Source organism: Crotalus tigris, unplaced genomic scaffold (genome assembly GCF_016545835.1).
Source record: "Crotalus tigris isolate CLP2741 ecotype Arizona unplaced genomic scaffold, ASM1654583v1 scf7180000018151.1857312, whole genome shotgun sequence".
In the NCBI taxonomy this organism is placed as follows: Eukaryota; Metazoa; Chordata; class Lepidosauria; order Squamata; family Viperidae; genus Crotalus; species Crotalus tigris.
In genome coordinates this window covers 1,029,822-1,053,646 of record NW_024096849.1, presented here as the reverse complement: position 1 = coordinate 1,053,646, position 23,825 = coordinate 1,029,822, and the positions used below count along the sequence as shown (strand labels likewise).

General features: G+C 40.5%; 1 protein-coding gene across 8 annotated transcripts in view; it reads left to right on the top strand.

Moving 5' to 3' along the window:
- GALNT11 (polypeptide N-acetylgalactosaminyltransferase 11) overlaps window positions 1–23,825 on the top strand; it is a 31,283-nt gene that overhangs the window by 5,179 nt on the left and 2,279 nt on the right. For 5 of the 8 annotated variants that reach the window (XM_039348384.1, XM_039348389.1, XM_039348387.1 and 2 more), the window contains exons 2-11: window positions 1,835–2,167; window positions 3,439–3,562; window positions 3,684–3,850; window positions 4,796–4,921; window positions 6,377–6,626; window positions 8,627–8,744; window positions 10,526–10,678; window positions 11,930–12,148; window positions 16,004–16,108; window positions 22,412–22,549. In XM_039348384.1, the coding sequence (XP_039204318.1) occupies window positions 1,873–2,167; window positions 3,439–3,562; window positions 3,684–3,850; window positions 4,796–4,921; window positions 6,377–6,626; window positions 8,627–8,744; window positions 10,526–10,678; window positions 11,930–12,148; window positions 16,004–16,108; window positions 22,412–22,549 (1,695 nt within the window). In that variant the 5' untranslated portion in view covers window positions 1,835–1,872. Of the gene's footprint in view, window positions 1–1,834; window positions 2,168–3,438; window positions 3,563–3,683; window positions 3,851–4,795; window positions 6,122–6,376; window positions 6,627–8,626; window positions 8,745–10,525; window positions 10,679–11,929; window positions 12,149–12,674; window positions 12,903–16,003; window positions 16,109–16,790; window positions 16,889–22,411; window positions 22,550–23,825 lie in introns of those variants that run through there. The other 3 variants (XM_039348390.1, XM_039348391.1, XM_039348392.1) reach the window with 3 other exon arrangements.

Here is a 23,825-nt window from a genome sequence, read left to right as displayed (position 1 = left end):
ACTACCTGCAAAAGCTTAGCAACAGAGTTGTGGCCAGCTGTGGTGCGTGAAGACTACCTGTGCTAAACAACACGTGAATTGTCTTGTGTTAGCACCAGCTTACTACATTGGTTCCAACTGCACTCAATAAGTGACACATCCATAGTTATTAGGCACAACATCATGTGACTGATTATGATTTCCCCATTTATTTATTTATTTGACTTATATACCGCTTTAAGTGCAAGCACTCTCTAAGCGGTGTACACCAGTAAACAATGTATATATATATATATTTACATTGCCCCCAACAATCTGGGTCCTCATTTTACCTACCCCGGAAGGATGGAAGGCTGAGTCAACCTTGAGCCGGTGAGATTTGAACCGCTGACCTGCTGAACACAGTCAGCTAAAGTGGCCTGCAGTACTGCACTCTAACTGCTGCGCCACCTCGCCACCCCATTGACTTTGATTTAGGAGTTGCATTAATTTTTGAAACTTTAAAGAGCTACATTTTTTAAGACTAACATGGAACGCTGAATAAAAGATCGGTGCTTCGGTGAATAGGAGCAAAGAGTTATACCAGCTGAGAACTATTTTTTCCAATATTTTTTAGAATGTTCCAGATCCTGCAGAGAAATGCTTCATAAGTTCTCTTCTCCCTGTCCTATGTTACAAGACCATTGAGTTCATTTTACATGAATCACAGATATTTAAGATTAGGAAAATGCATAATAATCTTTGAAGTATTCAGGGATTTTATATAGGCAAAGGTATTATTCAAGAACTGGGTCATATGACTGATTCAAAGAGGCTATTTTTGTGTATTTAAATATTCCCCCTGTGGGTTTGTTGTGTTTGATGCAGGACTAGTTATAGAAACTTTTAATGTAAAATGAATACTGATTGTGTGCTTTGAGTTTGAGAGAGAAAGTATTGTGAATTTCAAAAGAATAACTCACATGTATATAATTGCTAATGTTAGTAGAGATCTATAAACCGGTAAGAAAGAGGACATTGAATATAAATTATGTCAAGAGTTTAGAAAATTTTTGTTTGCAGTTTTAACCACTCTATAGATTATATAGATTTCACTCAAGTTTAATCTGATTTTTGAGACCCCTTTTCCCCACCTACAGTATTCTCCTACTGTATTTTGAGGACTTATTCCTATATTAGAATCTCATAATACACACTATGTGTATCTCAGGTTTTTATAAAGGAGAAGATAGAACTAACACTGTTGGTTTTAAGCTTTTGCTAAAAATATCTTTTCTGTTAAAAATTAGTTGTTACTTGACCTAAGTGACAAATACTTCAAGCAGTAAATCTTTAAACCTTCTAGTTATATTGGTTTTTAATATATTATGAATTAAACTTCCAGTAATCAATCATTTAAAAATACGGCGAATTATAGTCCAGCACAGTCTTGGAGTTGAAAAATGGGGGAAAAAATTAGATGAGAGCTTTTGATAAAATATGAGAATTCCTAATCTTTTAATTTACATCCTGCAATTTGCAGGGAAACATCATGAGTCTACGAGACCAAATGGAGATATTTACATACTTGATAAATTGAAAATGTAATCTTTATAGAATTCTACTTAACTCTAGATCATATTAAATGCCTCCCTTAGTGCCATATTAGTGTTATAGATTTTAAAGATATTATATAATTTACAATGTTTGCTGCTGGGGTTTTTTGGTTACATTTATGTGAAAAGAAAATGCAGCCTCACTTTGAGGTAATTATAATGTAAAATTAATCTGGAATTGTCTCAGAAAGGCCAACTGTTAATATACAATAGTAAAGAATCTCTGTACTTACTTTTTGTTCCTTTCGATTTTCTTCTAGGGGATTGAAAATGTGCCAACAACAATGCTAGGATTACAATGGGAAGTGTCACACTTCGCTATTTTTGCTATGGCTGTCTCTTTACGTCCGTAACCTGGACAGTTCTGCTGTTTGTTTATTTTAATTTCAGCGAAGAGACCCAGTCTTTTAAAAATGTGCCCATCAAGGGGCTTGAACCCCAGAAGCCCTTCTCCAGAAGATTCCATCCCCAGCTTGTGAATGGACCAGGACAAATGCAGGAATCTAAGCCCAGATATGGCAAGATCAGGAATCCCTTAGGAAATGCTGCTCAGGATCTCCTCAAGAGCGATGCAGAGTTTTCCCCTGAAATGGGTACGTTGGAGGGATAGAACGCTAAATAACTACATGTTATTTCCATATGGGGGAAGACCAGGCAGTTGAGTTTTGAATAGTTTGAAAGCCTGACAGAGGCCATTGGAGAGATGTTGACTGCCTAAATCAGGGGTGTCAAACTCAATTTCATTGACGGCCGCATCAGCATTGCGGTTGCCCTTGGGGCCGGGTGGGTGTGGCCAAGTTAGGTGCGTCCTATTGGGTGGACGTGGATGGAGTGGGTGTGCCCTACTGGGTGGGCATGGCCAGCTCTACATCGTTCGCGTCAAGGGTGCCTGTGGGGGCCTGGGCAGGAGTGGGGTAGATCTGACGGTCTCTGGCAGGAGGGGATTGGACCAGGGCAAGTGCCAAGGCATAGTCCACCGGAAGAGCCTCACTATTCTTCTCAGGCCATGCAGGGGGGTGGGGCTTATGGAACTAAGACTGAATTCTGTCCATTTGGTCCCAGCTGGCCTGGGCCAGGGCCCAGGCAGAGGGGGCTGTTCCCTCACTGTTTTCAGGATGGCTTTGCGGGCCACATGAAACCACTTTGTGGGTCGCATCCGGCCCCCGAGCCTTGTGTTTGACATGTCTGGGCTAAATGGTTCCTATGGATTCAGATATTGTAAGAGGAAGAATTTGGTTTAAGCTAATTTGATGAATTAGCAGCCATTTTAACACATTGGCACGAGAGCCAGTTTGATCTAATTAAGGCACCAGGCTAGAAAGCAAGAGACGGTGAGTTCAAGTTTTGCCATAGCCATGAAAGCCAGTAGGGTGACCTTGGGCCAGTCCCTCTTTCTCAGCTAACTCACCTCATGGGGTTCTGGTTGTGAGGACAATAGGAGGAGGAAGGTGTGTTGGATATGTTTGCAGTCACGAGTCATTTGTAAAAATAATGAAGATGGGCAATCAATCAATCCAATGATATATAAGTGGTAGGGTTCACACTTCGCATTAAGCCAGACCAAATTAAAGACAGACACATTACGGCTTTTAATGCAAAGAGTGAAAAATAGAGCTACAATATCATAATATTGTTACAGATATTATAGCATGATTGCTCATGCCAGGAATTTATGATGACCTCTGTGTGTTTACATATTTTACCTGCCGATTTTCTTGAGTTTCAAGACAGATTACCAAAACCATTGTAGGAAGAGTAGCTTGTTTGGGGAAACATCCTTAGTGGAATTTTTGAGATTAAGGGGATATTTTAGAAAATGATTATTGGCAGTATATTAACAGAATCAGTGGCTCCTCTGTTTCAGGTATGATTTTCAATGAACAGGATCAGGAAGTGAGAGATTTGGGCTATCAGAAGCATGCTTTCAATGTGCTCATCAGCAACCGATTGGGATATCACAGAGACGTGCCAGATACGAGGGACAGAAAGTAAGCTGTCCTAGATTCATCAAAAATTAAACATTTTGTTCCAAGAGCCAAATGACTTTATGGCGGATAGGGAAAGTGAAGTGAAAATAATACGATAATATAGGCCTTTTTCCTTCTCCAGGTGCAAAGAAAAAATATATCCTCATGACCTGCCCTCTGCTAGTATTATAATTTGCTTCTATAATGAAGCTTTCTCTGCCTTGCTTCGGACCGTTCATAGTGTTCTGGATCGAACACCATCGCATCTTCTCCATGAAATTATTTTGGTGGATGATAGAAGTGAATTAGGTAAGAGATTCTTAGATTTTGGGGTAGGGGTTTTTGGTTTGTGGCCCACATCATCTGAGTGTGGTCCCAAAAAGAAATATATTTTCCCAACCCACAAAACAGAGGGCTATCCACCTCCTTAGATAGTCATTTTGATGATGGCTTCACCATTCTTGGTGTATATGGCATGACCTCTATGCACAAGAAGATTGCCAATTCAGCTCTAGGACCAATTGGATTAAAATATGATTCTGCTGTAGGTTTTATTGCCTCAATCTCAGCTCTCTGGAATAAGTACCATGAGAACAATACTATTAAGTATTTCAAATTTTGAGCAGTGATTTGGTATTTGAAACAGGTTGTTCCAGCATTATTGGAAACATTTTGACAGGGTTCCAGCTATTATGGAAGTATTTTGAGCCCAGTAGATCTCTTTGAAACAGGTGTATTGAACACACAAGAGAAGCATTTTAAGTTCAAAACACTTGTGGAACGTTCACGGCAGCTGTTCCATTATGAACAGAGCATTTCAAACTTGACACAGCTTTTCAAGTGCAAAATGTCTCAAATGTTTTGCACACCACCCTATACTAGAGAATTCTTTTGCAGAGAAGGCCTTAAGGATACACACAGCATGGGTGACACAAGCTGCTTCCAGAAATGGAATTCTGTCCATTAAATGGTAGTCTGATTGATTCTCTGTTCCCTTGCATTTCTAATTATGCCCTGGATACCGACATACCCTTCTAAATTCCAGTCTTTATTAGAGAAGAGACGTGTCACTAGGATTAGTCGGCGATCCCATTTCCTTCCACAAGGAAGAACACTTAACAATTGCCACAGCTGTTGGGTTTCGTTTCAAGTTTGTTTTGCCAGCCTTTTAAAATAGAAGAAATGTGAGAAGTAGCTGGAAAGGTTTAGGATGACTAAAATATTTTTTAAAAACCTTTCCTTCTCCTGTTGTAGCTGATTTAAAAGAAGACTTGGACATATATTTAACAAAAGATCTTCCAAATAAGGTGAAACTAGTAAGAAATGAAAATCGCGAAGGGCTAATTCGAGGGAGAATGGTTGGAGCTTCCCATGCTACAGGTAACATCCAGCACTAATGCAGACAATGCACCAACCTTGTGGCTTTAAGGAGTAGTGTTATATCCTTGTGGTATGTATTTCAGCCCTTCCTAAATTGAATTATTGAGAATAGTGAGGTTTATCAATGCAGTAAATTGATGGTTGTTTACATAAACCTGTAGAAATATCATACAGGTAGTCCTTGATTTAGAACCACAATTGAGCCCAAAATTTCTGTGGCTAGTTGAAACACATAAGAGATTTTTGCCCCATATTATGACCTTTCTTGCCACAGTTGTTAAGTGAATCACTTCAGTTGTTAAGTCAGCAGCATTGTTCTTAAGTGAATCTTGTTTCCCCATTGGCTTGGCTTCTCAGAAGGTCACAAAAGGGGATCCTATGACCCTGGGGCACTGCGGCCGTCATTTAAATACTGTATGTTGAAATCACAGCAGTGATGTTAGTTTGGATCTAATAATTTCCACAAAAAGTAAAATATTTAGAAACACAGGCATACCTTGTTGTATTGGACTCACTGATAATGCATTTTTTATAAGACCTCCATCAACAAAAAGACTACTGAAGCTCAAATTTAGTTTTTAGCAATAAAGTATTTTTTAATTAAGCTATGTACCTTATTTTAGACATAATGATATTGCACACAATAAACTATAGTATAATATAAATACAACTTTTATATGCACTGGGAAACCCCAACCTCACTTTATTGCAGTATTCTGGAACCATACCCACAAGATCTCTTGTGTATGCTTTTCTACCTTTGAAAAACAAAACAAGTTCACTCAATACTTTCCAGTTAAATTTCCCATTAATTTTGAGGGGTTTTTTTCCTCCCGCTGTTCCTTTTCCTGTTAGTTACTCTCTGTGTTAATTCCCAATTTCTCTTACACTGAAACGTGCAGGTTATAAATGTCATAATGTAAATGAAGATTCTTGAGATAATGGTGTTCTTAGGAGAGCTTTGGGTTAGTCTCTTGTCTTCTTGTCTCTTGTTGAACAAGAAGCAAGGATGGAAACTCATCAAGGAGAGAGATAACCTAGAACTAAGGAGGAAGTCCCTATCAGAACAATTCAGCGGAACGACTTGCCTCCAGAAGTAGTGGGTGCTCCAACATTGGAATTTTTTAAGAAGAGATTGGACAACCACTTGTCTGGAATGGCATAGCTCAGGGGTAGGCAACCTTGGCCCTTTTATGACTCGTGGACTTTAACTCCCAGAATTTCTGAGCCAGCCATGCTGAGGGGAAAGGGAGAGGTTTCCAAGCTGAGCCATGCTGGCTCAGGAATTCTGGGAGTTGAAGTCCACGAGTCATAAAAGAGCCAAGGTGGTCTACCCCTGGTATAGGGTCTCCTGCTTGGGGTGGAGTTGGACTAGAAGACCTCCAAGGTCCCTTCCAACTTTTGTTATTCTGTTATTCTGTATCTCCTATGTCTCTTCTGCTTTCACTTTCTCAGGAAAAGTGCTTGTGTTTCTGGACAGCCATTGTGAAGTGAATGAGATGTGGTTGCAGCCCTTGCTGACACCCATCCAGGAATCCCGCAGGACAGTTGTGTGTCCCGTGATTGATATCATCAGCGCAGACACCCTGACTTACAGCTCTTCTCCCGTTGTCCGCGGAGGGTTCAACTGGGGCCTTCACTTTAAGTGGGATCTCGTTCCTTTGTTGGAGATGGAAGGACCCGAACAAGCCACTGCTCCCATCAAGTGAGACATCCCGGTTTCAAACGCCGCCCTCTAAAGGGGTGAACGGCTTCACTTAAAACCTGAAAAGGGGTTTTAGGGCTTCCTTCAACCAAAGGGGTTAGATTAAAAATACCGTAACTGTGTCATGCCAAACTGGAGACATTTAATCCTATATGGAATTTTAAAATGGAGTCTGGAGGGAAGACAAAGCCAGTACATTCAATATTTATTCATAAATACATATTCATTATTAATATCCACTTATAGCAGACATGTCAAACACAAGCCTGGGGCCGGATGCGGCCTGTGAAGTGGTTTCATGTGGCCCGCGAAGCTATCCTGGAAACAGTGAGGAAACGGCCCCCACTGCCTTGGCCCTGGCTCAGGCCGGCCAGGAGCCAATGTACAATTTTGTGGTGGCCATCTATGCTGAAACGCATTCAGTCTTAGCTCCATAAGCCCCCCACCCCCCGCATGGCCTGAGAGGAACAGTGAGGCTCTTCCAGTGGACCATGCCTTGGCACTTGCCCTGGTCCCACCCCCTTCTGCCAAAGACCCTCAGATCTGTCCCACTCCTGCCCGGGCCCCCACAGGCACCCTGGACGCGAATGATGTAGAGCTGGCCACACCCACCCAGTAGGCCACACCTACTCCATGCCCACCCAGTAGGCCACATCTACCTTGGCCACACCCACGCAGCTCCCTGAGGGCAACTGCAATGCTGATGCGGCCCTCAATGAAATTGAGTTTGACACCCCTGACTTATAGTACATTCTTAGGGAAACTGTTTCAGTTTAACTAAAGAGTTGAAGCCAGAGCTCTGGAATAATCCCTTAACGTGTTAAAGAACGGTCTTGTTCAGTAAATAATAGTTACGATAAACTTTGTTCTCTCTTGATTTGATTACAATCAACTGCTCCTTTCATTTCACCTGTTAGGTTTATAGGGCAACAAGACCTTGATCTCTGTTGCCATCCTAGAGGTAGCATTTAGAAGCGGGGGGGGGGGATTTTCCCACATGAGAATGGGACTGTCTTAGAGGGCCAAATCAATGGCTCCTGGCTGCGCTCTATCCATTCATCTGCAAAGCCGTGCTTGACTAAGTTCACCCTGGATGGCTGAGCCTGACCCCTTCATACAATGAACACAACTACCTCCTCAGGCTGCTCCAGGCAAGGGGCAAGTGCTGTGCAGAGGCAGAAAGTGTCTTTCCATGCCCTCCCACGACCGTTGGCCATCTGAAGGAGCACACACGGTGGCTGCGCAGAGCCAGACCCGACTTGGTTTCTTCTCCTGTCCCCTGCTGCATGCTTATTTACATTTCATTTTTAATTCCCTATTGGTCTCAAATGGGCTGGACAGGCACAACCAAAGGGCTGGATGTCCAGGGGCCATTAAATGTTCAGGTCCAATTGGGAGTGCAGGCAAAGTATGGGAGAACGCTGCTTTTCTTACTTGGTTAGATTTAAATATCTTCCCTTCCAATTCTTTATTATTATTATTAAAAGTTTTACAAGTTTATTACAATATAACCCGCCCACCCCTCAACCCTTCCCTCCCTCCACCACTTTCCAGAGCTGATTACAAGGTAACAAATAAACAAACATAATCTAATTAACATAAACCAACTATACTATCAATCAAAACCATAACACACTTTAACTCCTCAAATCAAATATTAACTAATTAAAACAAAAATAATAATATAATTAAAACTATTAATAATTATCTAAAATCTACTCAAAAGCAAGGTAGTACTTTTCAGTTTCATATTTCTTTTGAATATAATCAGTCCATCTTCTCCAAACCATAATGTATCTTTCTTGTGAATGGTCCTTCAAGTAGGCAGAGATTTTCGCCATTTCTGCTAAATTAGACACCTTAAGTATCCATTCTTCCAAAGTAGGCATTGAGTTTTTCTTCCAATATTGCCTTCCAATTCTTGTAGGTCTGTGTTTCCCCTTCGTTACTTCCACTTCTGTCAGGGCTTGCCTTTGATAAAGATTTCATTTTCATCTTAGGTCTCCCACAATGGCAGGAGGCTTGTTTGCGATGGACAGAGAATATTTCAATGCACTTGGACAGTATGACAGTGGCATGGACATCTGGGGAGGGGAAAATCTGGAAATATCATTTCGGGTATGTTCGTTTTGTGATTTACTAGTGGGCATTCTTTTTCGTTCTTGGAAGGTTGATTCAGGCCACTTCAGAATCAGGAGGTGTTTGCACATTATTGTTGGGTGGTCACTTTCTGCAGCTTTGAAGACAACAGCAATGTGAACTTGCTTATTTTAAATAGAAAGGATTCTGACAAGATGAAATTAGCTTCCCCCCCAAAAAAAATGCCCTCCAAAAAGGGCATTTATGCCCTCCTAATTCTAGAGTAGTAGTTTCTCTGAGATTACTTTATATGAAGTAAACATAGCAAAAAATTTGTCTAGCATACGTGAAATTATTGTAATTGAAATTGTTTAGCTCAAAGCAGGAAGAACTGTTATAAGCGATAACCCCCCTGTCTCTTGCTATCTTGCTATTTAGTTATCTAACTAGCTACCATCTGTTTTATGTATACTGCATATAAGATAAGATATAAATATATCTTATATTTAAAACAGTTATATATAACGGTTATAAAGAACTGGGAGACATATAGTTTGTGGGGGTTTTGTTACAAAAAGACAGGGCTTGAATTTAGATATTTAACATATTTGTGGAGTGAAAACAATTGGATGATGAATTCAGAAAACTTTGATTGCTTGCCGTGTTCCCAGACATATTGTGGATTATGTTACCCAGTGAAATTGAGCTGAAAAATAATTTGTAAAATCGTTATATAAAGCCTATTCTTAAATAAAATCAATTAGTGGGAAATAAGCAAATGTTGGGAGAACGTGCTACTCTAAAAAGAGATCCACCTGTCCTCTTGGTAATTTATTGTGGGATTTATTTATTTATTAAATTTATATGCCGCCCAACTGATGGTTTGAGGTGTCTCTGAACCGCTCACAACGTAATAAAACATACAGATATAAAAACAATTATAAATATAAAAAGAGATTAAAATTACAAAAGTTTAAAAGAAGCTGAAAACCATGGGAACGACGCAGGGCGGCGGTGTTGCCTTCTCTCTCTTAGTGCACAAACCACCTCCAGCCAATAGCTTCTCTTGTGAGGCGTCATGCCAGCTGGCATAACCAGGTTTTAAGGCTTTTCCTGAAGGCTAAAGGGGGGGGGCAGATCTTACCCCCTTTAGTAAGATGTTCCTTGGCTGATGGGGTTCACAGTAGGGCCCTTCTGCCAGCACGAGTGGGGCAGGCTAACCCAATTGGAGAAAGACGGCTCCTGAGACATCTTGGACCCATGCCATAGAGGGCTTTAACAATACAAGTAGTCCTTGACTTATGACCACAATTGAGCCCAAGATTTCTGTTGTTAAGTGAGATGTTTGTTAAGTGACTTTTGCCCCATTTTACAACCTTTTTTTTTGCCTCACTGCATTTCATAAGTTAGTAACCCGGTTGGTAAGTGACTGTGGCTTTCCCATTGACTTCGTTTGTCAGAAGGTTGCAAAAAGTCATGATCACACGACACAGCAACGGTTATAAATAATGAACCAGTTGTCAAGTGCCCAAATTTAGAGCACATGATCAAGGGGATGCTACAAATGTTGTAAGTCGAGGACTGTCTGTATAAGAGTGCTCAAAAACACCTTGCTTTCATTCTGTGTTATTGGAGGAGTTTGAGGCTGAACATTAAGCTTTTAAGACAGTTGTCATCCTGAATGAGATCATTCAGCTATTAATAAGGTCCAGGTGTACAGTTAATGCAAATAAGCAGACCTTTTTAGAAACTAGGTTTTGTGTCTAATATCACCTGCCTTCAATAAAAACATTTTACTAAGTCATTTTATTTCTGAACAGATTTGGATGTGTGGAGGCAAACTTGTCATCATCCCTTGCTCCAGAGTTGGGCACATCTTTCGCAAAAGGCGCCCTTATGGGTCTCCAGGCGGGCAGGACACAATGGCACACAATTCTCTACGCCTCGCACATGTGTGGATGGATGAATACAAGGCAAGGCTGCCACAACTATATATTACTGGGTGATGTGGGGGGGGGGAATATATCTCAGTGCGCCTGTGAAGGGGGCAAAAGAAGAATGCAGAAATAGTTCCCACCTTCCTGAAAAATTTGTTGATGTTATGCTGTTGGAGGAAATAAGCAATGTTGTATCTTCCATTTCCAGGATATTTGTGCTTTTGATTATTAGACTGTCTGGAAATTTGGATACATGTCACATGGGAAGGGCACAGAGGCATAATGTTGGAAACACAATATAAAGCTTAATTTTGTAATTTTTAGCTGGGGAAGAATTTGAATGTATAGCTCAGAGAAGTCGGTCGTCCCTGTCCCCCTCCCCCTCACACACTAATGCTATTGTTAACCGGTAGTCCTCATTTAATGACCACTCATTCAGCAACTGTTTGAAGTTACAACAGGGCTGAATGAGGAGACTTAAAACTGATCCTCTTATTTGTGGCCCCTGTAGCCTCCCCACAATCATAGAATCACGATTCAGGTGCTTGGCCATCAGTTTGCTGTTATAGTAATAATAATAATAATAGAATTGGAAGGGACCTTGGAGGTCATCTAGTCCAACCCCCTGCTCAGGCAGGAAACCCTATATCATTTTGGACAAATGGCTATCCAGTTTCTTCTTAAAAACTTCCAGTGTTGGAGCATTCACCGCTTTGGGGGGCAGGCTGTTCCACTGGTTAATTGTTCTAACTGTCAGGAAGTTTCTCCTTAGTTCTAGGTTGTTTCTCTCCTTGATTAGTTTCCCTCCGTTGCTTCTTGTCCTGCCTTCAGGCACTTTGGAGAACAGCTTGACTCCCTCTTCTTTGTGGCAGCCCCCTTAGATATCAGAACACTGCTATCATGTCCCCCCTCGTTCTTCTCTTCGTTAAACTAGACATACCCAATTGCATCAACCTTTCCTTATATGCTTTAGCCTCCAGTCCCTAAGTATTTGCAACGTCCAGCAGTCACACAATAAGCCTCTGCAACCTTCACTGCTGGCTTCTGACAAACAAAGTCAGTGAAAAGATACAAGAGGTTGCAAAGGGCAAGCACATAACACCAGAGACCATGCAGGATTCGCTTAAACTGAATTGCCGCGTAAGTTGCTGCGGTCACATGACATCAAACTTTACAACCACTTACTGAGCAACAGTGTTCAGTGAGGACTACCTGTCCTTAGACCTTAGTTTCACATAACAGGAATAATAATTCCTCTCTTTGCGATTTTTAATCCTTTTCAAACAGGAACAATATTTTGCCTTACGTCCAGAGCTACGAACAAGGAACTATGGAAATATTACTGACCGTGTGGAATTAAGAAAAAAATTAAACTGCAAATCATTTAAATGGTATTTAGACAATGTGTATCCAGAGATGCAGATCTCTGGGCCCAATGCCAAGGTACAGCCTCCAATCTTTTTCAATAAAGGACAGAAAAGACCAAAATTACTGCAACAAGGAAGGGTAAGATGCTGTTCTTCAGATTTGCTTAAATCCAAGCTCTTAAAAATGTGGACATTTAAAAGTGGCATTTGAAGAGAAAGGAAGTATATTAGAACAGTGCAGCAATTTAGCTCTGAAATAAGTAATACACCACAGTAATTGGAATAAAGATGTCTGTTGTGTAATTTAGTTTCTGTTTGGGCAAATAGTATTTAATCTTTCTGAATGTCTTCTATAGCTTGTACTAAAAACAGCAAGGGAGAAGTCCTACATCAGGGGTCTTCAAACTTGGCCCTTTTATGACTTGTGGACTTCAATTCCCAGAATTCCTCAGCCAGGCACGCTTTGAATCCAGGTTGTAAATAGACCCTAGTAGGTCTGTCATAACTTTGAATGGTTGCTAAACGACCAGTCGTAAGTGGATGACTACCTGTAACATCAGCCCAATGATATTGCTGACATAGAGAATTTTCTGACCTTATTCCATTAAAATTAGGCCCATGTATTTATTTTAATAACTACTTTCTTTTGTGTTTATTTGATTTAGATCTCAACTTTATTCCAAGGAGATAATGAAGACTTCCTTATAATTTCTGCGTATACAATACACACACACACAGACACACACACACACACACAGAGAGAGAGAAAGAGAGAGAGAGAATGTACACTTCTCACTCATTGATTGAACACAGTCATGTGACACATGTTTAACAGAAGTTGCAACAAGATCCTTTAACAAATAATCTCCATTAAACACTGATAACAGAAGACATTTATCGATTCATTTGATTTTTATCCCACCTTTATAAATGACTCGGGGGGGGGGGAACATTCACAATACTCCTTCTTCCTCTTCCTTTTTTTTAACATCAGGGGTCTTCAAACTTGGCCTTTTATGACTTGTGGACTTCAACTGCTGAGGAATTCTGGGAATTGAAGTCCACAAGTCATAAAAGGGCCAAATATGAAGACCCCTGCCCTACATCATAACTGGATGGTCAATGGTGATATTTTTTTTTAAATCTGGTTTTCACAGCGCGCGCGCGCACACATGCATACACACACACATAAAGGAGCTATGTAGAAATCAACAGAAATCAAAGTGGTTTATTTCTAGCAACATCTGGGCTCTAAAAGAGATGATTTTTTAATCTAAATTCTAGGCAGAGTATATTATGAAGTCCAGGAGCCTCCATCTTATTTTTAAAATGCCCATTTGTGGATTTCTGAAAATTATAGCCCTTCCTGTTTTCTTGTCTACTATCCATTCATATTTAGAAGCAGAGTTTCAAAATACAATAGTTGTATTTATGCAGCTATCCTAGCAGTCCTATGCCTGCCCTCCCTAAGCTTATTAAGTATCCATTTTAAATCAGTCAAGCTAATGGCTGTCATCTTGTAGGGAATTCTATATTATTAACGTGCCAAGTCTTTCAGGTAAAAGAATCTAAAAGTGTTTTCTAAATACCAGCTAATAGAAATCAAGCAAACAAAAATTATGCAAACAGAAAAGAGTAGCCCTTTTTCAGACTAGCAAATGTTATTGTAAGACATAACCTCTTTTGAACTGTGGTTCTGTTCATCAGAGGCACAAAAAGGTTAAGCTGAAGTAGGATTTATATTGGGATGAAGCAATAGTGGTTGGGGAGGTAGCAGGTTGTATGTGCAAGAGGTACCCCATCAGTTAGTAACTAACATGTTACAGACTCTAGTTGGTTAAGACCTTTTCAGATAGCCTGAAATCTTTTGTGCATGTGAATTCTGCAGTTCTCAACCTCCACAGAATAATTGTAACTGTACCTGTAAATAAGAATCCTGCACACAAGTTTGACCTCTGAATGAAGGACAAAATTATAGGAAAAACATTTTAACCACCAAGCACTTGATTATAAATAAAATTTGTTCGCGCCACCAGACTTTAGTTTTTGACTACCATTAGCTAACAAGGCTCTTTTCTTATCCTGCATGGCGCATTGAATCCCTTAGTCCTCTCGCTGATGGATGAGTTGGAACACAAAGGGTTTTTTTCTGTTTCCTTATTTAGGCTGAATTTGAATCAAAGTGGCCTTTTTTTCTGGACAAGGGAAAAAAGGGAAGGAAATCAAATTCCCTGTGACTGCTCATGGTTATCTCTAATTGAGTTCCTTATGTTTTTGGGAAAGCAAGAAACTTTGAAAGAGGATTGTTTTTCCTTAGTTTTGAATCTACTGTTCATAAAATAAATTGGATGGCTAATTCATGTTTAGCATAAAAATCAGATTTTTATGTATAATAATTCCTGTTTCATAGACTGTGTAAGACAATTTTTTGGCCTCATTAGCAAAGTCTTTAAAATGGCTTTAGGCTAAGAAGACATCATTAAATCATTTTGTGTTCTTGCTACACTGAGGTGGAAAAGCAGACGTGCTGTTGAGGAAGAAATCTCCAAGCATATACAGTAGTCCTTGACCACAATTGAGCCCTAAATTTCTGTTGTTAAGTGAGTTTTGCCCTATTTTACGATCCTTCTTGCCACAGTTAAGTGAATAAATGCAGCTGAGTTCGTAACACGGTTGCTAAATGAGCTTAGCTTCATATTTGATTTTGCTTGTCAGGTCACAAAAGATGGATCACATGACCCTGGGACACTGCAACTGTCATAAATACATGCCAATCACGTGGCCGGGTTATTGGAATGATTCTCAGTCACTTTTTTCAGTGCCATAATTTTGAATGGGCACTAAAGAAATGGTTGTAAGCTGAGGACTACTTGTAGTATATTAGGGGTCCCCAACCCCCGGTCCGTGGACCGGCATTGGGCCACGGCATGCCAGGAACTGGTCCGCACAAACAAGCAATGCCCCATCCGTGGGATGCAGGCAACACACGAAACCATGCACTCCCCGGTTCGTGGAAAATCCTTTCTCCATAGAACCGGTCCCTGGTGCCCAAAAGGTTGGGGACCTCTGGTCTAAGTTGATTCAGATCAGGTAATGTTGTTCCTCAGAAAAGGAATCCACCTGTTGATTAACTTCAATATTTGAAATGATGGAAGAAAATGCTGAATGCAAGAGTTGGATAAATAATAAAAATGGAGTTTCGGTTTTACTTTTTCGTAAACAAGTTGTACTGTATCAGAATCAGTTTTGGGTACTTAGCCCTATAAAAATGATGTTTGTATCAAGTCCCCATATATGTTTGTACTTTTTTTGTCAACAGATGTCTGTGTGCTGCTGATTATCCATCCCTGCATCCAAACAATCCTTTGGGATTGTGTAGCTTGTGTATAATTAACCATTTCATCCCATCTCCCTTCTTAATACTACTGATGATTTGTTATGTGGTTGTGTTAAATTTAATCCTATCTGTGCTGCACTATGACCGCTATACTTTCACTATAAAGTCCTTCTATAGAAATTGGCTTCTAGTACTTAATTTTTTAAAAAATGTCATTGTGCCAGTTAGTTTTGAAGCCACCCAATAGTAATATTTCTCGTAAGTTACACTGTCTCCACTTCTAGAAGTAATGTTTTTCATGGTGAAAGTTATGCAGTTGTAGCCACACAAGGTGGTTGGATAGCTTTTAGGGAGATATATCCCTGCATATCTTGTATAATTTTTACCAAGTTGATTCTTGGCACAGCAGGATAGTGGCAAATATAAATGATAGAATGATACAAATACTTCACAGTGATATATCACAGTGAAATAAAGCTGAAAATGTTGGATGATAATTTATTTTTGAAAAATCCCTACTCCTTCCTTGTAGTTAGTTACTCACTCTTTTGTTCTTAGAGAATATAATAGGAATCTAAGGAAGGGTGGTTGAGAATTTGACCTCTGTTCACATCGTATGTTCTCTTCTCAGTGTGTTTGTGTTTCTTTTCCTTGCAGTTGTATCACCTTCAAACTAATAAATGTCTGGTGGCGCAAAGCAACCCCAGTCAAAAAGGAGGACTTGTGGTGGTCAAAGAATGTGACTACAGTGATAAAAATCAGGCAAGTTCCCTCAGCCCTCTATTGTTTTGCTGATTTTGATCTCTCTGACATGTAGTGTTCCTATTTTCCCAGAGGGCTGCGTTACTTTAATCCACCGTTATCCAATCTTTTGGGCTGCATTGAATAAAGGGGAATTGTCTTGGGCTGCATATAAAATATATAATACAGTTAATGTATATAAATACCAACCTTCTTTGTTTTTTAAATATTTTTATTATCTTGTGGGACCACATTACTTGCTGCCCAGGGCTGCATGTGGCCTATAGGCCATGGGTTGGGCTTGCCTGCTTTAATCATTCACAGCAGAACTGTAGAAAAAACAAAAGATATGTCCTAGGATACCATGCCATAATTATTTGTTCATTTAATTTTTATATTTGACATATTTACCTGCCCATGCAATTTTTAAAGATGATCCCAAGTACAAGTAGCCCTTTACTTAACGGCCATAATTGGGACAAGAATTTCCATTGCTGAGCAGGGCAGTTAGTGGGAGAGCTGCACCCAATTTTGTGACATTTTTTTCCCATGGTTGTTAAACAAATCACTACAGTTCAATGCATCATGCAGTCATTAAGCGAATCTGACTTCCCCCATTGATTTTGCTTGAAGAATTTGGCTAGGAAAATCGCAAATTGGGATTACATGACCCTCAACTTACATAACCATTTATTTAGTGCAGATTTACAGTGTCATTGAAAAAAGTGACTTTTGGCTGTTCCGCCATTGCACCATCCCTGTGGTCATACAATCAAAATGGAGACGCTGGGCAACTGTCATGTATGTATGACAGCTTCGCTGTTTCTGGGAGTGGTGGTGATGAGGGGGTTCATGCGATCACAGTTTGTAACTTTCCCAAACAGCTTCTGACAAACAAAGACAGCAGAGCAAACCAAATTCCCTTAATGTCTACATTAACTTAACTGCTTAACAACCAAGGCAAAAAAATGTAATAAAATCTGATGGGACTCACTTAACAACTGCCTTGCTTAGCCATGGAAATTCTTGTCCCAATTAGGTCTGTAAGTTGAGGACATGCCAGGTGCCAAGCACCCAAATTTTTATCACATGACTAGAGATGCTGCAACTATTGCACGTATGAGATGAAGTTTAAGCCAGTTTTTTCAGTGCTGTTGTAACTTTGAACAGTTGCACAACGAATGGCTGTAAGTCAAGGACTATCCGTGTAGCCTGTTGCAAAAGTCTGTTTCTGACCCCCATTTGCTGATCAGTGATAGCTGTGGATCTAGCTGTGGATCCACAATCTGCTTCCCTTTCAGTTTTATTGCTGCAGTTCCGTCCTGAGTGCAGGCACCTTCCTCTGATTAGTTGTGTTCACTTTTTGTCTTCCCACTCTCATCGCTCCATTGCCTTTTCTGTTGCCTATATGTTCTGGAACCCCTCAGGAGTCCAGAGAAGCCACTGGGAATGGTATTCTCACCAGAGATGTTTCAAACCATGTGAGGCATGTGAGAACTGCCTGCCAGATTCCTGGGAATTCCTCAAGTATATCCTGAAAACCAGCTGCATCCACTCCACACTTGGGCTGAACCGTTCTGATTGGTCTTCTACCCTTGCTGACCATCCTAACTGAGTGATCTGGCTGTGGCAAAAGGGATGGGGTTCATTCTCCTCTGTGTTTGGATTGGATGCTGCCTCCTCCAAGGTCCAGCTGTTGAGTTCATTGGGGAGAGGACAGTGGAGACCCTGAACTCCTGAGGGAAGCTTTGGTTCCATCGATGGTTCTTGACTTATAGCCAGAATTGAGCCAGTCATAAATTGTGCCCTTTATTAACGGGCTCATCAAATGACTATGACTGATCTTTTTTTACAGTGGTTGTTAAGTGAACATGGGGGTTGTAAAATGAATGCCACCGTCATTAAACAAACCCATTGTTTTCAGTCGCCATTTTCACTGGGAACCAGAAGTAAATGCTGGTTTCTGGCAAAAAATGTAAATTGTATTGATTTTTGTGGGGTGCTGCAATTGGCCATAAACGTGGTATGGTTGTTGAGTTCCTGAAATGTGATCACATGACTCCGGGGTGGTGGTGGTTATACAGATTATAAGTACCTTATCGTAGTCCGTCTTAACTTCAGGTAGCTGCTAAATGACCAATCATAAATCAAGGACGACCTGTACTTAGATTCAATAAGCATATTCTTTCTTTAGCAGCTTTTGCAAATCTTTATTATCACTTTGACTTCTGCTTCAGAATTACCGATTAGAAGAGGCTTGATATATACCAGGCACATCTACTACAACAGTGGTTCTTAACCTTTTTGAACGAATCGCCCCCTTGAGCCAATAAGGAAGTTGTTATGGCCCCCCTCCCCCACATAACCTCTCAATCACAACATAGGAAATAATTCTTCAATTTATGCAAATACTTTTTTTGTTTTCTTTAAAATTGTCATCAGGACATATTGATGCAAATAATTTATTTCCAGTCTTTTTCCCATTATCTCAACTGTGTGAAAAATTTTGGTGCTACCCATCACTTTATTCCCAAACTTCATGATACATGTATTTCATTATTATCTTATTTATTCAAAACACTTAAATGTAATGACCACTGAAAACAAAATTCAATCCACTAATAGCGAGAGATCTGATGTTTTTGTACGACAGATATACAGCGATTCACTGTACGAAAAAGTCTCAAAAGTGTCCCCAAAACTTCTCGCTCCACCGCCCCCATATCGCTCCCTTTTTGTTCCTTCGCGCCCAAATCACCCCTTTTCGTTCCATCCCCCCTGAAAAATGAAATCGCCCCCTGGGGGGCAATATCGCCCAGGTTAAGAACCACTGTACTACAATGTCTTGAGGACTTGGTATTTTCTTAGATGTAAAGTTAACTTTAATTAGGTGGTAATTTCTCCCAACAACATAAAAAAGAGAGGATAAAAAGTCAGCGGTTCCCCCTTTCTACTACCCCTTTGTTCTGGGACAAGAAGTGTTGATATATGTGGCTTTCACAATTGTCAACAATTGTCAACAAAAAATAGTTTGTGAAGGAAAACCATGAGATTTGTATTAGAACTGCCCAGTAGTTACTGAGGAGAAGGTTGAAGGTCACCGCAGTCTCCACGCAGAAAACGGGAGCCACATTGACTAAGCCTTTCAGGATTAGCCTCTCAAGTTCTCCTAACTCCTGCTCAGAACAGCCCTGAATTCCCTCGAAAGGGAGATCCTATGAGTGAGCCATTCTTCCCCTCCGTCCTCTGCAAATACAGCTCAGAGCTTGGCCTTGTCCAGTAGGCGAAAGGCACTCAGACGTTTATCACACAAGCTTAAATTTGCATTTGAACATCATTCACCTCAAAATGCTGATGACTAGCTGATTTTATCTTGCCTTTAAAACTACTCCTAAATTGAAGGCTGCACCTAAGATTTGGTAGCAGAACCGCAATCTAAGAGCATGTTCTCTGACTGAGGTAACCAATTTAGATGCTGAATATCAATGTTCTAGGACGGGGGTAGGCAGCTTTGGCTCTTTTATGACTCGTGGACTTCAACTCCCACAATTCCTAACCCAGCCACACTGAGGGGAAAGGGAGAGGTTTCCAAGCTGAGCCATGCTGGCTCAGGAATTCTGGGAGTAGAAGTTCACGTGTCATAAAAGAGCTGAGGTTGCCTACCCCTGCTCTAGGATAAGCCTTATCCAGCTTGGATGTCTCTAGGCATGCTGGGCTGTAAATTCCACAATCCTCCAATAACAAAAGATAACAGAAGCCTGTTGGTCTAGGACAGAGGTAGGCAACCTTGGCTCTTTTATGACTCGTGGACTTCAACTCCCAGAATTCCTGAGCCAGCCATGCTGAGGGGAAAGGGAGAGGTTTCTAAGCTGAGCCATGCTGGCTCAGGAATTCTGGGAGTTGAAGTCCACCAGTCATAAAGCGGCCTAGGCCTAGGCCAGAGGTAGGCCACCTTGGCTCTTTTATGACTGATGGACTTCAACTCCCAGAATTCCTGAGCCAGCCATGCTGAGGGGAAAGGGAGAGGTTTCCAAGCTGAGCCATGCTGGCTCAGGAATTCTGGGAGTTGAAGTCCACGAGTCATAAAAGAGCCAAGGTTGCCTACCCCTGGTCTAGGAGCTATTTGTGTTATAATCTGGATTTTGTAGCTTTTCTAGAGGCATCAGGTGGGAAAAAATTATTCTGAATACTTTAGGGCCTTCTTAGGTCAAGTTCTTAGGACTTGCTGCTATTTGGATCAGCAATGTCTCTGAAAATTATACCTCAAAACAACAACATCTCTTCCCAGGGTTTGTGCATTAACTGTTACCACAGCTCAGCAAATTTCAGAAAAGTATCTGCAGCTTAAGCAGATTTCACCCCTTTGTTCACTGAATGCAGGCCATGTCTCTCCCCCTTCCTCCCCTTCACACATACACATGGATAAAATCGACCATCTATATTACATGCCATACGCTAAATAAATAAATACATCTAGAGTACAGTTTTGTATGAAAAAAACCTGTAATTTAGATTTATTACAGAAAAGTGCCAGCTTAGTAAACTAGCAAACCATGGTTAAAACTTGAAAATAATAATAATAATAAAAAAACGGACAGGAATGTTTCTAGTCAACTAATAGCTTCTCCTTTTGTCACTTTGAAATTAGAAGCTGAAGCTGGTAGGGAATTTTTCTGTGCTTTTTATGCTGTTAAAAATAATCTGGTGGGAAAAGAGGTGAGTCACAGTAAATAAGACCTATTGATTTTTTTTTCCAAGTGTTGAAATTATGTTTTTAGGTTGTAATTCACTATTCATCCGTGGACTATTGGTTAAGTGCAAATGTTTATTGCTGTTTATTGCTACAGCCAAACTTTCAAACTAGTCCCCAAAGTGCATTTTCAGAAGGCAAGTGGAATTTGTTTTTCCTTTCGCTTCTCATTCAAGAAGCTTCTTCAGTTCTGATTGAAGGGTGGATGATGGAAGGCTTTATCTTCCTTGTAGTCTGGTCTGGTTGTTAGCCCCCTTTCTGACTGTTGAGGCCATTTGGAAATTTATCTGTGCCGTCTGGGTCACCTGAATAATGCAAAAGGGGGTGGAACCTTCTTGGAACAGCCGAAAGGACTGATGGGTAATGTATCCCTCCCCTTTTGTTGAGAGAGGGCTGTTAATGTAGATGGCCTCTTTGTCCCCTCTTTCAAATCAGTGGGTCCTCTCTGTCCAGAATGTGGACTTTGCTGTCTTCAGAACAGTGACCATTGTCTTTCAAATGCAGCTGGAGTGCTGAATATACCGTATATGCCGGTGTATTAGGCGACCCGGCGTATAAGACGACCCCCGTCTTTGTCGCCGAGCCGCATTCCTAGAACATCATCTTATACGCCGGAAACTACCAGTATTTCCGGCGTTTAAGACGACTCGGCATATAAGACGACCCCCGTCTTTGGCGCCGAGTTTAGCGCTTCCGGAAGTCGTCTTATACGCCGGCATATATGGTATGTCCTGATGGGTTTGTTCTATGTTGTGCAATGCATTTATGAAGTGGTTGTTTACAACAGCAGTTCCAAGAAGGTTCCACACCCATCTGAACTATTCAGATGACACTGAAGGCACAGATGAATCTCCAAGTGGCCTCAATGACTTTCAGAAAGAGGGCTAACTACTAGATGACCGCAAGGCATATCCATCCTTCCATCCCCCACCATCCAGTCAGAACTGAAGAAGCTTCTTGGATGAGAAGCGAAACATCTTCAAGGAAAAGGAAGTCCAGTTGCCTTTTGAAAAAGCACCTTTGGGACAACCATGACCTGGATGACTGAGAATCTCCATAGACACTTACAAATTAGTTGACATTACTGGAAGACGAATTAAAAAAATCATAATCTATAGATTGATTTACATTTATGCCTAAACTGAACTACTCTATGGCAAGCGAGGAAATAAATAACATTAATTCATTTTTTTCTGAAATCTTTTCAATAGTTTTAGAAATCAGCCACTGTTTATTAAATATGGAGAGATGCCTTGGTTAAAATTGTTCTGCATGGTATCATGTTTCCAGATTGTTTTATTAGTTGCCTTTCAGATGTCCCAAAGATGCTTTTTTCATAAGGCAAGTCGACTTTCTTGTCTTCTTTGAAGACATTTGCTTCTCGTTCAAGAAGCTTCTTCACTTCTGACTGGTTGGTAGGGAATGGCGGAGCTGAAGAAGCTTCTTGGGTAAGAAACAAGCGTGAGATGAAAATGTGGTGAATTTATTGTCACCATGAAAGAGAAGCGTATATAGTTTTCTCAGCTTCGTGATTAAATTATCCTAGTGATCCTAAAATATTTGTAATTTCATAGATATGGATGTATAATGAGGATCACGAATTAATCTTAAATAACCTCCTGTGTTTGGATGTATCTGAAACACGCACATCCGATCCACCACGCCTTATGAAATGCCACGGCTCAGGAGGATCTCAGCAGTGGCTACTTGGGGTAAGTGAATTTGGACAGGATAAATTTCAGTGTAGTGTAAAGATTGTTAAAAGTTTATATAAGCTTGAGAATTGGTTCTCTTTGTGCATGGATGAGTTTCTGTTTACCCAGATTATTGTGAAAACTAGATATACCATCAAACATCCACATCTGCCTATCCCAGGTCCTGGGTAAGGACTTGATAGGTAGACAAAATGCCAAATCCAGTCTGAACATCTGGCTGATTGTGCGATGATCCATACTACTACTACTACTACTACTACTACTACTACTACTAATAATAATAATAATAATAATAATATGATGATGATGATGATGATGATGATGATGATGATGAAGTTGGAGAGGGACCTTGGAGGTCATCGAGTCCAACCCCCTGCTCAGGCAGGAAACCCTACACCATTTCGGACAAATGGCTGTCCAGTCTCTTCTTAAAAACTTCCAGTGTTGGAGCATTCACCACTTTGGGAGGCAGGTTGTTCCACTGGTTAATTGTTCTAACTATCAGGAAGTTTCTCCTTAGTTCTAGGTTGTTTCTCTCCTTGATTAGTTTCCATCCGTTGCTTCTTGTCCTGCCTTCAGGCACTTTGGAGAATAGCTTGACTCCCTCTTCTTTGTGGCAGCCCCTGAGATATTGGAAGGCTGCTATCATGTCCCCCCTCGTCCTTCTCTTCATTAAACTAGACACACCCAATTCTAGCAACCGTTCCTTATATGTTTTAGCCTCCAGTCCCCTAATCATCTTTGTTGCTTTTCTCTGTACTCTTTCATGAGAATGCTTAGCTTAAACTTACTGGCCGTGGATCTTTCACAAGGCAAGGCCCCCAATTAGGAACATGCCACATGGATAAAAAAGATTTTGTCTAGTTTGATGTTTTTGAAAGCTTAAATCCTTGCCTTTCAGCATGATATATTTGATTTTTATCCCACCTTTATTACTTTACAAGTAATTAATGGTGAATATCCCTAATACTTTTTTCTCCTTCTGTTTTCCCCACACAAATATCCTGTGAGGTGAGTTGGGCTGAGAAAGGATCTGGACCAAAATCAGCCAGCTGTCTTTCATGCCTAAGATGGGACTAGACCTCACCGTCTCCTGGTGTTTAGTCTGGTGCCCATTAATATCTATTAGGAGCAGAACAATGCCAAAATACCTAGCCTTCATTCACTAATAGAAGTGGTCATGGTCTACATCTGGAAATTGTGAAGTGGCAATTATCACATGGTATTTTAATTTTATTAGTAACTAATAAACTTATAGAAACAAAAATCTAGT